Source organism: Pagrus pagrus (genome assembly GCF_965226575.1).
Source record: "Pagrus pagrus genome assembly, chromosome: 17".
NCBI lineage: Eukaryota > Metazoa > Chordata > Actinopteri > Spariformes > Sparidae > Pagrus > Pagrus pagrus.
The window spans coordinates 9826757-9841611 of record NC_140201.1 but is presented as its reverse complement, the minus strand read 5'-3'; the positions used below and the strand labels follow the sequence as shown (position 1 = coordinate 9841611).

General features: G+C 39.4%; 2 protein-coding genes across 2 annotated transcripts in view; one reads left to right on the top strand and one right to left on the bottom strand.

The window, feature by feature from the left end:
* The first annotated feature begins 3302 nt into the window (after positions 1-3302).
* LOC311273142 (homocysteine-responsive endoplasmic reticulum-resident ubiquitin-like domain member 2 protein) lies at positions 3303-10655 on the top strand. The gene is made up of 9 exons (XM_084380043.1): positions 3303-3377; positions 3817-4152; positions 6094-6171; positions 7004-7117; positions 7297-7427; positions 8667-8783; positions 8891-9178; positions 9307-9421; positions 10113-10655. Exons 2-9 carry the CDS (start codon positions 4006-4008, stop codon positions 10278-10280), a joined length of 1158 nt encoding a protein of 385 aa, XP_084236169.1. The 5' UTR covers positions 3303-3377; positions 3817-4005; the 3' UTR covers positions 10281-10655.
* A 1828-nt stretch (positions 10656-12483) lies between these two features.
* LOC311273343 (sodium bicarbonate cotransporter 3-like) overlaps positions 12484-14855 on the bottom strand; it is a 35487-nt gene continuing 33115 nt past the window's right edge. The window contains 1 exon segment of the mRNA XM_084380343.1: positions 12484-14854. Coding sequence (XP_084236469.1) covers positions 14531-14854 — 324 coding nt within the window. The 3' untranslated portion in view covers positions 12484-14530.

Here is a 14855-nt window from a genome sequence, read left to right as displayed (position 1 = left end):
GAAACATCTTCACAAACAGCCGAACAACCTCCTGATAGCACACCACTGAATCATTTTCTGCAGGGATGGAAAATTACTCCAGAATTCAAGTTTACACTGACCTAATTTCGACCTCTTCCAATTTGAAAATCTCACTAACAGTGGCAGCAGGTTGTAAGTGCCCTAGATTACAATATCACCGGCTGCTGAATTGAAGCAGGGTGTGAAAAAGTCTCATTTGTGCAGCAGGGTACCAGACGGAGAAACACACCGGAAGAGGGAAATGAAAGAAATTGGACATCTCTAATGCAGTGCTCAACATGTCGCCTCCTCTAAGCGATTCATCAAAGGTGTTAGCTTGGTGAAACAAACATTATGGATGTCACAAGGAGAGCGCTTCACCCTCCTGATGAGAGGTGATTTGATCGCGGGAAGCCCTTATTTGGTTTTGTTAGGTAACCACAAATAAAAATTAAAAAAAACTTTTGAAAAAAAGGGCTATTTGATCATAAGGTATGGCCTTAATACAGCTGTGGAAATGTATTGGTGCTGTTTGCTGTAGTATTTGTTATTGATTTCCAAGCAATTACACCCCGTTGTCCCATGACAACATAGATAGGCTGCAATGTCATACTCACACACACACACACACACACACACACACACACACACACACACACACACACACACACACACACACACACATACCTCTTGAGTTTTATGAATCAGGCAGAAGTAGGCTAACCTAGTTTCAGGGCAGATTGAACACATTTATTCTCAGTTCTTCATCGAAGGTCATATTAGGCATCTATTAGAGTTTTATATGCAGCGCTTCATGTTCTCCCTGTGCTCCATCAGTTTGGTTTATTTATCTCTAGCTTGGATGATTGAGGATCAATGTGACGTATCAAATGCGTTTTCATGCGATGATCTTGACCGAATTATGAATAACACCTCATAATTAAATCAGAATTCAAAATATTTTTTGTGCATATCATAACACCCAACTTGTGGCAGAAGCGGCGAAGAGAAGCCTGAGAACCACTTTCAAAAATATTTACTTGAAATCCCAAATCTCACCAAAGCCTCTTCAATGATAATGAAACTGAAATATGTTTCTTCTGTTTACCTCTCTCTCAGGTTTCCCAGATGAAATGAAAGGGAAAAAATTAAATGTCTATAAAGGGCCTTGGGTATAAAGAGGTTCAGCAAAGAAAAACGACAAAAGAAACCTGCAGGTATAGCAGGCTATTGTAAGACATTGTAAAGCTCATGCACAATTAGCACCCTGATGCTGATGACCAAGTTGAATGGGGACTTTTTTTTAACAGTCCCTCAACTCAGGCTCTGGACTGCTTCAAGTTTCACTCAATCAGAATTGACACAAGACAACAAAGAAATCTCAACAGACCAGAGTTTCTGGCGTATTCACACCATGATTGGCCATGAGGGGATGGCCCCAGTCTGGACACCCTGTGCAACAGGTGATCTAAATCTGCTCCAACCAGTCCAGAGGGGGTTTTGACATTCCTCTGAAATAAAAAGACAGCAGATGCCAAATAATGGGAATAACTTTACAATAAATTGTGATTAAAAAAATCTTAACACACTCTTTACAAAAACAGAGGCTAATAAGAATGTTATTAGCTATCGTCACTCTTTCTCTCTTCATCACTTCTTTACATCAGTAAGTTATATATTTCTAATGTGGTTTAATTATCTGGTCAGTTGATGGCATTTTCACAATGACCTGAATAATGATGAATGAATGTCTGTACTGAGCAGAAATGCTGAGCCCGTTCACAGCCTTAGAGCCTCACGGTCCAAAGTCAGGGCTTAAAGGTGACTTTGCTTTTGCCATCAGGGACCCTCAACTTTGGAACGACCTCATGAGAATAAGGCTGGCAAAATCACTAACTTATTTCAAATGACCTCTTCAAACCTCAATGTATAGACTTGCTTGATGTGAAGTTTAGTCTTTAGTCTTTCTATCCTTTTAGTCTTTTCACTGTTCTTAGTCTTTTTTATCTGTTTCTAACTTCTCTTATCTGATTAGTCTTTTTATCTTCCTTGTATCGCAGTTATTCTTTTCAATCCTTTTATTTGCATTATTCGTGTTAAGATTTTGGGAGTTGATTTTTGTGTTTCGCCTTCTTGTTTGAACTTCTCCTTTCTGCTTGGCCTTACTGTTTATTCTGTTATGTCATAACTGTTTATTCTGTTATGTCGTATTCCCGAGTGTCCATGTTTTGCTTTGTCTGTCAAAGCCTTTGTAAACTCAGTTTTTAAAGGTCAAGCTAAACTTTGTTTGTTACTGAAGGGCAATCGGTTGGCAACATAAAAAGATATAGCAAATATCAAAGAAAATAAACTCAGCAGCACCACGTCAATGAACAAGCATAATCATCAGCACAGCAATAAAAACATGACAATGCTATGTAAGTAGTTGTTGTTATACTTTCTGTATTTTACAAGTCAATGTGTAATGTTTACTGACTTCCATTTGTCGGACTTGCATTTGATTTTTTGTAGAAAATAAATGAATAAAACATACTGATTTTTATAATTATGAGTACTAGTTATGAATTGTACAAAACCCAACAAAAAACAAAGTGCACCAACAGGTTTTTCTGTTTGATAGGATCAGACAGGAAACTGTAGTCAGGCAGTGTTGTTACACTGTAAGACCACCAGATGGCAGTCAAACTGAATAAATTCAGCCTCAATGGACCTCCTCATGTCACAGTGCACACCCAGTACGACTAATCAGTCGATCACTTATTCAATCAATGATTTAATTGTTTTTGTAGTTGATTAACAGGCTTTTGTTTGTATTGTTCTTGATCTTGTTTGTCTGAAACCATATGAATTGATTGAGCAAAACTGCCTATAAATTACACTTATAGCTGTCAGTTTATTTGCTACAGATACAGACAATAAAATTAATCCAGTCCAATACAACATCTCAGCAAAAAATCTAATTTTCAAGAAGGTTATAACGTTTTTGACTTTTTAAAAAATGTTTTATCAGAGATGGTGATTCAACTTTATGGTTTTTTTAACATTATAGTTTGTGGTTGTGTTGAGCTGTAAAGCATTTTATAGATTTTTTTTTTCAATCTAAAAAATGTATATAAATAAGGGTACTTTTATTTTTACAATTAAATACTTTATTTAAACATATTCAGTCATGTTCATCAGCTGCATAAACTATCCTAATGGTTATGTCACTCTCTGATGGCTGTAACTAACACTTCTACCAGTAGGTGGCGGTACTGCGCAATAAACGCTGAATGTCGACAACATCCTCAAATCCAACGAAGAAGAAGAACACCAGGTTCAGGCAGGCAGGAGTTACAAGTAGGCTGAGTGTGTTTCGGTCACTGGGGGTCAACCAGGTGGGTAAACAAGATATGTAACCCTTCTGTCTGAGACGAATATCTTTGTATAACTAGATCGTTTTAATTTGTCAAGCTAAGTGTGCTAGCCCACAACTTTTTCCGCTTGGTTTGACTGACACTAGTAGCAGAAATCCTACTGAGGCTAACGTTAGCTTAGCCAGTTGTCAAACACTCTTAATCAGGACTAGCTAGTTGTTTCTGAAATGTTATGGTGTCCCAGACATGTCGTTACGTCTCTATCCATCCACCCAACAGCGTTACGCTAGTTGTCATTACACGTTTGACTGGTTAAATGTGTGTTAGATACCGCATTCAAGCTAGTAACGGTGAGTTATTTGTCAGATATTACGGTGACGTTAGATTGCAATGCCAAATTGTCACTTGCTAACCTATTATGGAGGGCAAGCTAACCTCATGTTTTCCTTTCTCTCCTCAGGCTCTGTTCAGAAGTACAGGGACACCTTGCAGCTGCAGCATTAGCAACATCAAGCTAAACATAGCATTAAATGTTGCTCCAATGGTACCAGGAATCCACTAGAAAGCTATTAGCAGGTCTATATCCACTACTCTGACAGGGTAGTCCAGATTTTTTTTGTTTTCCACTGGAGGCAAATGGTTTTGAGTCATGGATCAAGGTGTTGTGGACAATCCTGTTACACTTGTCATCAAGGCCCCCAACCAGAAGTACGATGACCAGACCATCAACTGTTACCAGAACTGGACCGTGGAGAAGCTCAAAGCACACCTGTCAGATGTCTACCCAAGCAAACCAGTGAGTATTTTTGCTGCCTGTGCGTGTTTCTATGCCTCTCTGGCCCATCCTATTTTCCTCTGTCATCCATGCCAGCTGATCACCTTTGTTCAATCACAAGGAGGAGTTACATCTTCTATACTGTATTGGGAAATGTCTTGTTTTTTCGCTTATTCAAGAACATTAGATCAACTATTGAGGTCAGAAAAGCTTCCCTTTCCCCTAACAGAAACATAACTTCCTGTCAGATGACCAGTTTAACATCAGACATTTTTTTGGGATGTCCAACTTGTTGGGAAACACAGCGTATTTAGACTTTATGACAATGCACCATCTACAAGATATGGACAGTAATCATTTTTAAATGGATATGATGGTGACAGCAAAGTTTTGTTACATCAAATGGAACCTTATAATATAAAATTTGGTAAAAATAAATAAATGAATAAATAAATCTGTGCGTCTGTGGCTCCTGCACGTTCTCCATTTTCATCTCTGCTTTGGGTGCCTTTTTTGCAGGAGCCTTTTTATCTCTCTCTGAAGGTTTAGGTATATTTTCCTTTGCTCAGTGGGGATAGTTTTTTTTTTTTTTTGTTTGTTATTTTGAGAACTGACCACTTGCAGAGTAAAAAGCTTAATGTTTCTGTACTGGGCAGTTTGATCATAGCGTGACAGGAAGCATGTGATGAGAGGGGAACTGATGACATCAATTAACTTACAACATCAGTTACTTGGTATAAATAGTAGCCATTGTATGATATGAAAATTGTCCTGATTATCTTCACCAAAATAATTGTTTCATGATGATATCTCAGTAATCATCAAAATATACTTAACATGAATAAAATCCTGTCTAGCTCGCCAAGGTACAGTCCTATATTGACTACTAAGGATGTCCACTCATAAAAATATATGTGCTAAACCTATCATGAGTGGGTTTTTCCAGTCTGCTATAAAATCTTAAATCGTCCCATCCCTTCGTAGTAAGTTGGACCACCAGCTTATGTGTGCTTTGGCACATGAACCTTGGTAGAGTTTAGATTTAGGAAGTGAGTTGTGTAAGAATGAATCAAACACTGTTGACTGACGGATGTTGTTAAATGTCAAATTTACCATTCCAGTCAGACTTGTGTCGAATAACACGGATTTGATATTGATTTGACACTGGAGCTGAGTTTGGGTCCTCACACAGCCACAGCCAACATTTTCCATTTGAACTTTTCATACTGTTGTAATTCTGCCAAGCGTCCCCTCTTATTCATATTACTGTTGGGTTACCATAGACATGACACAAAACATTAACGTTGATCTATCTTCTAAAGTCAAAGACGCTGGGTCTCGGGAGTTGAAGCAGCTGAAAGAGCCTTGATTTCTGTAGATTTGACGTCACAGTGAAAGGAAGTTTGAATTCCTGCTGTATTGTTGTGCTAATCTGACTTTGCTCCTTTTCCTCTCTGCTCCGGACTTGGTCTGATGCAATCATTGTAAACACAGGCAGGGACAAACTGCTCCCTCGTTAAGCTGCATTATAGTAACCTCTGTAAGGGCCGCACTTTTGTTAGTGTAATTTAGTGGACATTAACTGTGGAATGTTCAACAAAGAGGCACCTTGAACCCAGAATGAAAGATTCTCAGTTGCAAGTTGGCCAAGATTTAAAATAGGCAATTTAAATTCCTGAATGGCTGCGTAGTGAATGAGGACACACTCTGACCTTGTTGTTGCACTGCCAGTTTAATCCACTGTTAAGACCCACTTATCCCAATTGAGGTTATTATGATCTCATCCTCATTACTGTGTCTTTTGGTGTCATGATCTACATAAAAAAGTTTGTTGTTTCTTGCTTATTGTTGCATTGCTGTTTTCAGTATTAGTTAGAAATGCTTATAAAGGGCAAACTGTATTTTGCTGATGTACACTTCTCTCCCGTGGCTCCAATTATCTTTATAATTTTGGATTTTTAGAGCTCCAAAGACCAAAGGCTGGTGTATTCTGGGAAGCTGCTTTTGGATCACTTCACCTTGAAAGATGTGCTCAGAAAGGTAGGTTCCCTCTGCCTAAGACTTCATATTCATTAGAATGATTCTGGTTTACTAATTTTAAATATAAGAAGCACATGAGTTGCTTGATTCAGATTTTGTTATAGCGGTGGCCCAGTGCAGTATATGGAGGATTGATTTCCCAGTTTGCTCTAGAGTAACTTTACTGGCCTGACCTCGACCCCATCTAACACCTTTGGAGTCACAGCGCGGAGTGTAAACCAGGCATTATCGCCCAACATCCCAGCCTGACCTCACTAATGCTTTCTGAATAGGAGCAAATTCCTGCAGCCACGAATCAAAACCTTGTGGAAAGCCCTCTCAGAGGAGTGGAGGCTGTCCGCAGTCTTTGTTTTGGTGTAACACACTGTTTTGGGGGCATTTTTGCATCACAATTCTCTCTTAAAATGATGATGAAGATGATGTTTTGATGCAGAAAAGTCAGTATTCTGAAATTTAAAACCCAATTGTCGATATTATGATCACTTGTAACTCTTAAGGCTGGCTATACATCCGTTATGGATGAACCAATTGGACAATCAAATGTAGCGAACATACAAAATATGCACTGTGTTTACGTTCTAAGCAAGGCTGTTTCTTGAATTTTAGTGAGGATGGCTGAGCATGAACAAAGATATAAACTTGGATTATATTTAATAACACTCATACAGTACTGTATTAGTATTCAATACCGTAGATAAACAATCAGTATAGCAATATAAGGCAGATATTACAACTCTCGCGCAGTACACCCGTACGGTTCAGAAGTTCTCCCTCTCTTTGAACATGCAATACTTGGACTCTGTTTCATAATGAGCTGCATTTGCTTCTACAGCAGGATGAGTACCATATGCTCCATCTGGTGTGCTCCTCTCGAACTCCTCCCAGCTCCCCGAAGCCCCCCCACAGCCACAGTAACAAGCCTCAGGAGAACTCGGCCGGTCCCACGGTGGGTCAGCCACACACTCGTCACACCTTTCCATTCATTTCATCAGCAGCACTTCTCCTTTCATCATTCAGCTCACTACTTCAGTCTATACCTTCCTGACAATGTGAAAGAAAACTTGTCTTTCTTGTCTTTTTCTTAAATGATTACTAATTCTCAGAACTTATTTTTTTTGGTTACAGCCCCTTCAAAACTCTAATAGTCCTTCCACTAGTCAACATAGCCAGTCATCTACAGCAGAGAGCAGTGATGGACTCAGACAGCGAACTGGACCCTTCCCTGACCACCACATGTATCTACAGTTTATGCACAGGTAAGCTTTTTGGACTGGTGAAAGGACTAGAGCTCATTCACCAAATACACTCGCTTTAAACCCCTTTGAGTCATGCCCCTCATTAAGTAGCTCGTTTATACACAGTGAGCAAAAGGGAATTCAATTACAGATTCTAAATAAGCGTCTTATTATGCTTGTGCACTGTGGGACATTAAAAAATAAGCAGCAGAAATCTTGTTAATGAGCAAATTGATGAGATGTGGGCGAGCATCCTGCGCACTCACAGTGGACGTTAATTAAAGTTTTAATGTAAAAATATGTTTAAAAATCCATCGGCGATGCAGCCTTTGAGGGAGCAGAAAGCTCTTTATTTTCTCCCTCATATCATTAGTTTTTCCATCTCACTGCTTCCTCTAGTGCACAAGGTGCTTGTTATGGCCACAAACAGTTTGCTCAAGCTTGTGAACAAGGATTCAAATGTTTTATTGACGGATAATATGAGTATATTTTCAGGGAAGAAATCTTAAGATCTTCATTGACTGATATTTTTATGCCTAAACGAACTAAATAATCGAACCATTTGTTTTTTTAACTGAATAAACCGATCTGGAAGGATAACACAATTTCATACTGTTTTGCTTTGTTTATATGTGGCGGACCCTGCCACTTCTCTAGCTTCAAACAGTCTTCTGGGGACCTTATTTCCCTCTGAGAACAGCTTTTTTATTCAGTTATGAAAAAAAAATTATATTTCTGAGTTTGTGTTGTTACCGCGTTGATATTATAAATATTCAAACTCTGAGTTTGAATTTCTTCTCCAAAACTACATAGTACCCCTTCAACCAAAACCAATGACAGTCTGGAGGCCTGTTCAAAAAGAACAAGTCACAGGGGTTTGCTGGGCCAGACAAGATAAGGGCTGTAGGACCCAGTACTTCCCTCACTAAACTCAAAATACTGCGTAAACTAAGCTAACAAACTAGACTGTGAAAACTGGACTACCAGACTGCAAAAGAAATAAACACAAACTAAGGAACAGAAGTAGCAAAAACTTTAAGATGGTCAGAAGCTGCTCTGCCTGGAAGAGAAAGCTCCTTCTACCCCGGCTGCCCTTAAATATGGGCATGGCCACCCACTTATCACCTGGTCACGAGCACCTGGCGCCTAACTTAGAATTAGAAAATCACCTCGGCCGTTTCTTAACACCATAGCTATTAATAACCCATTGTAAACACATTTGATGTCTGTGTTCTTCTAATGCCGTATCTCTGTTTGCAGCTGGAATCAGTACTCTCCACAGCCAGCGCCTCCCACAAACATGATGCCTGCTTATTACAACCCCATGACTCTAATGTGGTGGCAGCAGCTGTACGCTCGACAGTACTACCTGCATTAGTAAGTCCCGACATGTTTCTCGCTCGTCATTTCTGGAGAATGTTTGTAAGAGAATTTTTCAGTCAACACACACTGTTCCCATCATCTGTGTGTCTGCCTCCCTCCAGTCAGTTACTGGCTGCCTCCTCGCAGCACCTCAGGCCGGGCCAGCCCTCGGCTCAGTCTAACCAGCCCGATCCTCTGAGCCAGCGGCCTCAGGCGGATCGCCGTGGCAACCCAGAAGTCCAGATGAACGCCCAGGGAGGGGAGATCCTGAACGAGGAGGAGCTGAACCGGGACTGGCTGGACTGGGTGTACACATTTTCACGCGCTGCGATCTTACTCAGCGTAGTTTACTTCTACTCCTCCTTCAGCCGCTTCGTCATGGTGATGATGGCCATGCTGGTGCTTTACCTGTGAGTGCAGTAGTTATGCTTTTTCTCAGCTCACACATTAGTCAAACACGTATCGAATAATGAATAGATGATACTCGTAACTGTTATTGGCTGAGTATAAAAAGGTTTTGTTGTTTTTCTGTCTGCAGGCATCAGGCCGGCTGGTTTCCCTTCAATCTGGAGAATGAGCTCCAGCTTCCTGGAGACAGAGCCAATCAGGACGACATGGAGGGAGAGCCACAAAACCACGACTTACAAGAAATGGTAGCTGCCTGTCACCCATCTCCGCTTTTTACCAAGAACATTAACCAGAGCTGATGGGCTGGTTTTATCTTTAGCGATGTTTGTTTCTGCAGTGCACAAGCCGCTCGCTGAGGTACCAGTTTACAGATATGTACAGGAAAACAACAATAAGCCTCCACATCTTGATTACAAATACAGCTTAGATGCATTGAATTGTTGAGTAAAAGTGACCAGAAGGGCTGGAACGAGAAAATACATTTATTTTATTGATCATTTAAACCATTTCTCAAGCAAAAATGGCAAACATTTGCTGATTCCAGGCTCTTAAGATCATTGTAAATTGAGTATCTTTGTAAGCTGAGACTTACAGAAAAAGATTGGCAAATTCAGAGATGTCTCATTCTCTGATTTTATAACCTGAAACCTGAAAAGATTAGAGATTTTTTTTTTTTTATCAGTGATGACAATAACTGCTACTTGTAGCTCTAGTGACATAACAAGACAGCTTTCAGCTCACAGGGTGACTTCATCAGGGAACAAAATGACTTTTGAATATAGTTCATGTCAGAATTTGAATTGAGACTTAATTTGCATTTGGCAGCTACTGCTCAAGTTTACATAATGAATAACTCATTACAAAGTCAAATATGTCCCACATACAGTAGTAAAGCATGTTGATTGTCCTCTGACAAATCCACTTTGTTCTGTACAGGAAGGAGGGCTGGATGATGGCTCGGACGATGAGGGAGAAAGTGGAGAGGAAGGAGCAGAAGATCCGAACAGCGCCCCCCACACGGGCTTCCTGTCCTCCACGTGGTCTTTCATCATCACCTTCTTCATGTCACTCATCCCAGAGGGACCGCCAAACGCTGCTAACTGAACCATAGCTCTCCACAGGAGCGCCACCTGTCTTTAAGAGTAGGCTGAATGTCCTACCTGCTTCGGGAAACCATTTCTGTTGCAATACAGTGTTAAAGTTTCCCTCTAGTCGACTTTACTACATATCTAAGACTTTGAGCCAAAACACAAATGACTGATTTATGCTGAAAAGAGAAAGATGATCATTTCTTTTGTTTGTTTGTCTGCACAAAGACAAAAATTTTACAGGAACTTTAGGTTAACTGCTATATACAAGGATTGCTAGTGATGCCTTCTAAACATAGTCTGAATAATAAAAGTGTCTGCTATTGCATTGTTTATGTAATTTATAAAATAGGGACATCAGGCACATTTATTAAAAGAAATAATTACAGCACTACTTTTGTTAAACAATCTCTTTTGTTTTCTTCGTAAGTGGCTGCAATATTTGTTGAAATAGTTTTCTTTGAATTGAAATGTTTTTGTAATTGTGGTTGTATCCAGATAACACATTTCAAAAGGGCCACTTTATTCCAAAAGCTGAACAGCAGCGAGTAATCCTGAATCATGTAGAGACTGTGATAACGTACGTGAGCGAGTTTGGTCTAAGAGTTGTTAAAATGTGTCCGAACACATTGTGTACTGTGTTGAAGTGTTCCCCCGAGTGATGTTTGCAGACAGAAGTGTGATTTTTACTCAAGTGAAACAATGCACGCCTGATTCTCTGACAGCCTGAAGGAACTGAGTGAAGTAGAAGAGTTGGCGTTTTTGTGGATTAAAGTCATGTGGCAAAAAGACACTTTAAAATTGCCTACTGTTAAATAAACCACTGCCACTGTTGAGAGGTCTCATAAGACAGAACTTAAACCTTTTGAGTTTGTGAAAATGGCTGCTGCTGTTACATTTTAACATGTTGTGTACCGATAATAATATTCATGTTTATTAAAACCTTCAATCATGATAATGTGGTCGTGTGGTTTTCGATGTGAGAAAAATAACGAGCAATCAACAGCGGCAACAAATCAGGCAGACGTGATTAAAACAGTCACAAGTGTAATGAAATTACATCAACATGAAACCTTAACCCCTGCTGATGCAGTTTCCAAGATACAAGGTTTACACTGAATCACACTGATGAAGGAATAGATCCAGTATAGTTTAAATCAAGGCCTCACTATGTCCATGACTGAAATGTTTGCACAAATCTGACGTCTGTAAAGTAATGTTTCAAGCCTTGTACATCACTTACTCGAGCTGATTAGACCCCTGCTCATGGTTAGGTGCAAAGTTACCCGCCCCAACATTTTTTTCCCAAATAAAGTGACGAAAATGTGACCTCACACATCCCTGAACAGGTCCAATGAGTCAAGTATATGAAAACATCTTACAAAAAGGCTTCTCAAAATCATGATTTAAATGAAAAAAACAACAACAACCCTACATCTACAACATCTAAATTGGGACAACCGTGGAGAAGGGATGATGCAGTCAGAGTTGTATAGTTAGTAAGGTGCTCAGCTGGTGTGTGAGACAGATCTCTGCTGCCACCTTTTGTCTTTAACATGAAGAACAGCCCCAGGCTTGTTATAAATAGGACAAAACCTCCACACGATGTCTATACATTTATCTGATAATGTCACATTTCAGTGTTTCCTCACTCAATGACTGGATGCTAAAACCAATATATCTGTGATAAACTAAACTATAGTAAAAGGTTTTGGCCTGGCTTATGATGGTGGAAGTATTTGCATCCTTTACTTGAAAAATGTTGTTCCTGCACTGAAAATGTTATTAAAGTATCACCAGGAAAACTCACTTTTAAGTATTAAAACCAAAAGTATTTGATGCACAAAAATGGCCCATGTAACGTTCATCATGCTATGTCATTAGATTATTACCTATGCATTTATGTTAAGGCCAGATGTTACTGCTGTAGGAGCTAAATTATTTTTTATTATTTTAATATTTATCACTTGACCATTTTCTTGATTATCAAGTAAAATATTAAAAAATAAAATGAGAAATGCCGTCATAATTTCTGAGAGCCCAAAGTGACACCTTCAAATTAGCTAAATAAACAAAGAGTTTGTTTATTTAGCTAAGTAATAATAAAGGTATTAACTTCTTCTGAGGAGTTTGAAAATAAGAAGCTGTTCTCTCAGTGTAACAGCAGTACTGCTCACTTCTTCACCGCCCGAGAAGATGACCACACCAAGACAAGGAGCTCACCATGTATTCACTTTTATTGCTTTTGCACCAATCGGCAATGACAGAAAAGTCATCATTCAAGCTAACAACAGGATGCTCTGTGCTTCACTGATGTTATGTGTCTGTACATCAGAACAAATGCATTCTTGTTAAGTGACGCTGGAGTGATGATGAAGGGTAACACATCCACCTTGATGACAGTTTATCCGCCACTATAAGCTAATATATATATATATATATACTATACATATATATTGAAACTGATTTTATGTGAAAATAGGGTCTTTTTCATCAAAATAAACATTGTTATGACATTATTAGTACTTAAGTTGTTTAATGTTCAGTCCACTAATGATTCAGCTGATCAGACAACTCATTTTATATCAAATATATGTGAAGGGAAGAGAAATATTCGTGACTGAATTCAAACTTTTTAGAAAATATAAGTTTGGCAAAACCTTGCTTAATTAACCGTTTGTGTTGATGATAGGACAATTTGACATTCACTGATCTTTAAAAAAAAAACAAAAAAAAAAAACAGTACCTTAATATAGATTACAGCTTTTTATGTTGTGAGCAAATACTAGAGCTGTGACAGTAGAACACACACATAGAAACTGAGTTACATCGCTTTGAGTCGGTAGCTCAGGCTACGACTGTCACACAGACGTGGAGTAACACTACGACATACATAAGCCTCTGCAAATGAGCCGCGTACTGGGTCATTCTCGTAAATGAACGATCTGTCTTTGGCATTTGTGTGCCACTGTACATGTGTGTATCCTCACACCTGTTCTGAACACTTCACTTATCAGTACATGACTTGCACACAAAGCGCTCCGACAAGGCACGTAAGCTATTGTCCGTATATTCACTGTAGCTACACACAGACAGCTGATGAAACCGACACATTATTCTTTGCCTGGATTCATGAAACCATACATGACACAGTATGGGATACTTATTGCTAAAACACGACTGCACTTAGCAAAATAAGAACAACTTCATAGAATAGAATAGTTTTTACATTTACTGTAGAAATATTTGCATAAAATGATTTGCAACAAATTATCTTTACACCACACACGCACACACACACACACACACACACACACTATTACCAACAGTAATACAGACAGTATAAAAACAGGTGCAACTAACTGGGGTCACGAATAGTCTCTTTTTTTGTTTTGCACCTTATTATATTTTATGATTTACAGCATTTATTAAAATAGTCGTGATACCAGCGATGAAAGGAAAACAGTGGACAGTTAATTATCACCGACTTGTGACAAAAGTGACCACAGCCAGAAATCAGTCAAGATTCCTGAGTTGTTTAACTGACATTTGAACAACAGCTCTATAGGTACGGTGGGAGGAGTTTTATTAACACACTGTCATCCATTTTAGATAAGAAACTATACTGACAAAGTGCTTACTGTACAGTACAGACTTCATATGGCCTCTGAAGTAGGTTTTCTATGTTACAAAATGAAAAGAATCCAGTATACATACATACATACATACTTACATACATACATAATATTTCTATAACATCACATACAATATGAACAGTGAGGTTTATAATGAAAACAACTGACAGACTAATGAGCAGCAATAATAATACTGAGTGTTCCCCTGCAGACAGCAGAGATGATTCATGAGCGAATTCTACAAACACGTATGCAGTAGTACTGTTGTCTAGTAGTGTCTGTATGTACCTCTGTTTTGGTTTGTGCCAGACTCATTATTAAATATAATCAGCTGACACTGACAGTACCTGAATGGCTTTAATCAAATGGGGTTTTTGAAGCTGGTATTGGTGAATCTTAAAATACATGGAAACAAACAGTGCAGGACAGCTCATGACGTATGAGCTTCAAAGAACCCAAAATGTACAGTACTGGAAACAGCTTAAATAAGAAGGAGTAAAATTGAAATTAAAATATACAGTGGGTTAAAAGCAAAATTCAATTCACACAGTCCAAGATCCCCACCAGTGAGGCCCGTTCCTTTGGCATCTGTGGTTTTAATGGTTGACAAATTGCTATTTTGAGAGAGTTCCTAAACAGTGAGTGTCGGTGGGCAGTTACAGCAGAATTTCTTCATTCCTCCCTCGGAGAATGCGTGCTCTACAGTACGTAGTGATGGCAGCGGTTTGTACATGTGCTGCACACTTCCAGACTCGAGTGGAGTAGGACTCACAGCCCTGGGGGAGCTCGCCTGCTGCCCTGAGGAAGGGAACTCTGCAGGCAGGTTGTGCTGCTCCAGTTCTATGCCCCCTTTGCCACGAAGATGGTGCCCGTTGGCGGGCCGAAGTGTTGCGCGGGAGGAGGTATCAGGAGGGTAAGGAGCGCCTCCCTTTCTCACAGGAAGGTCTCGACAGTGG

Excerpts from the sequence above, each read along its gene's own strand:
- LOC311273142 (XM_084380043.1), top strand. The coding sequence starts at position 4,006 with ATGGATCAAGGTGTTGTGGACAATCCTGTTACACTTGTCATCAAGGCC. Across the intron at positions 4,153-6,093 it reads ATGTCTACCCAAGCAAACCA|AGCTCCAAAGACCAAAGGCT; the intron begins GTGAGTATTTTT and ends TTGGATTTTTAG. Across the intron at positions 7,428-8,666 it reads TATCTACAGTTTATGCACAG|CTGGAATCAGTACTCTCCAC; the intron begins GTAAGCTTTTTG and ends CTCTGTTTGCAG.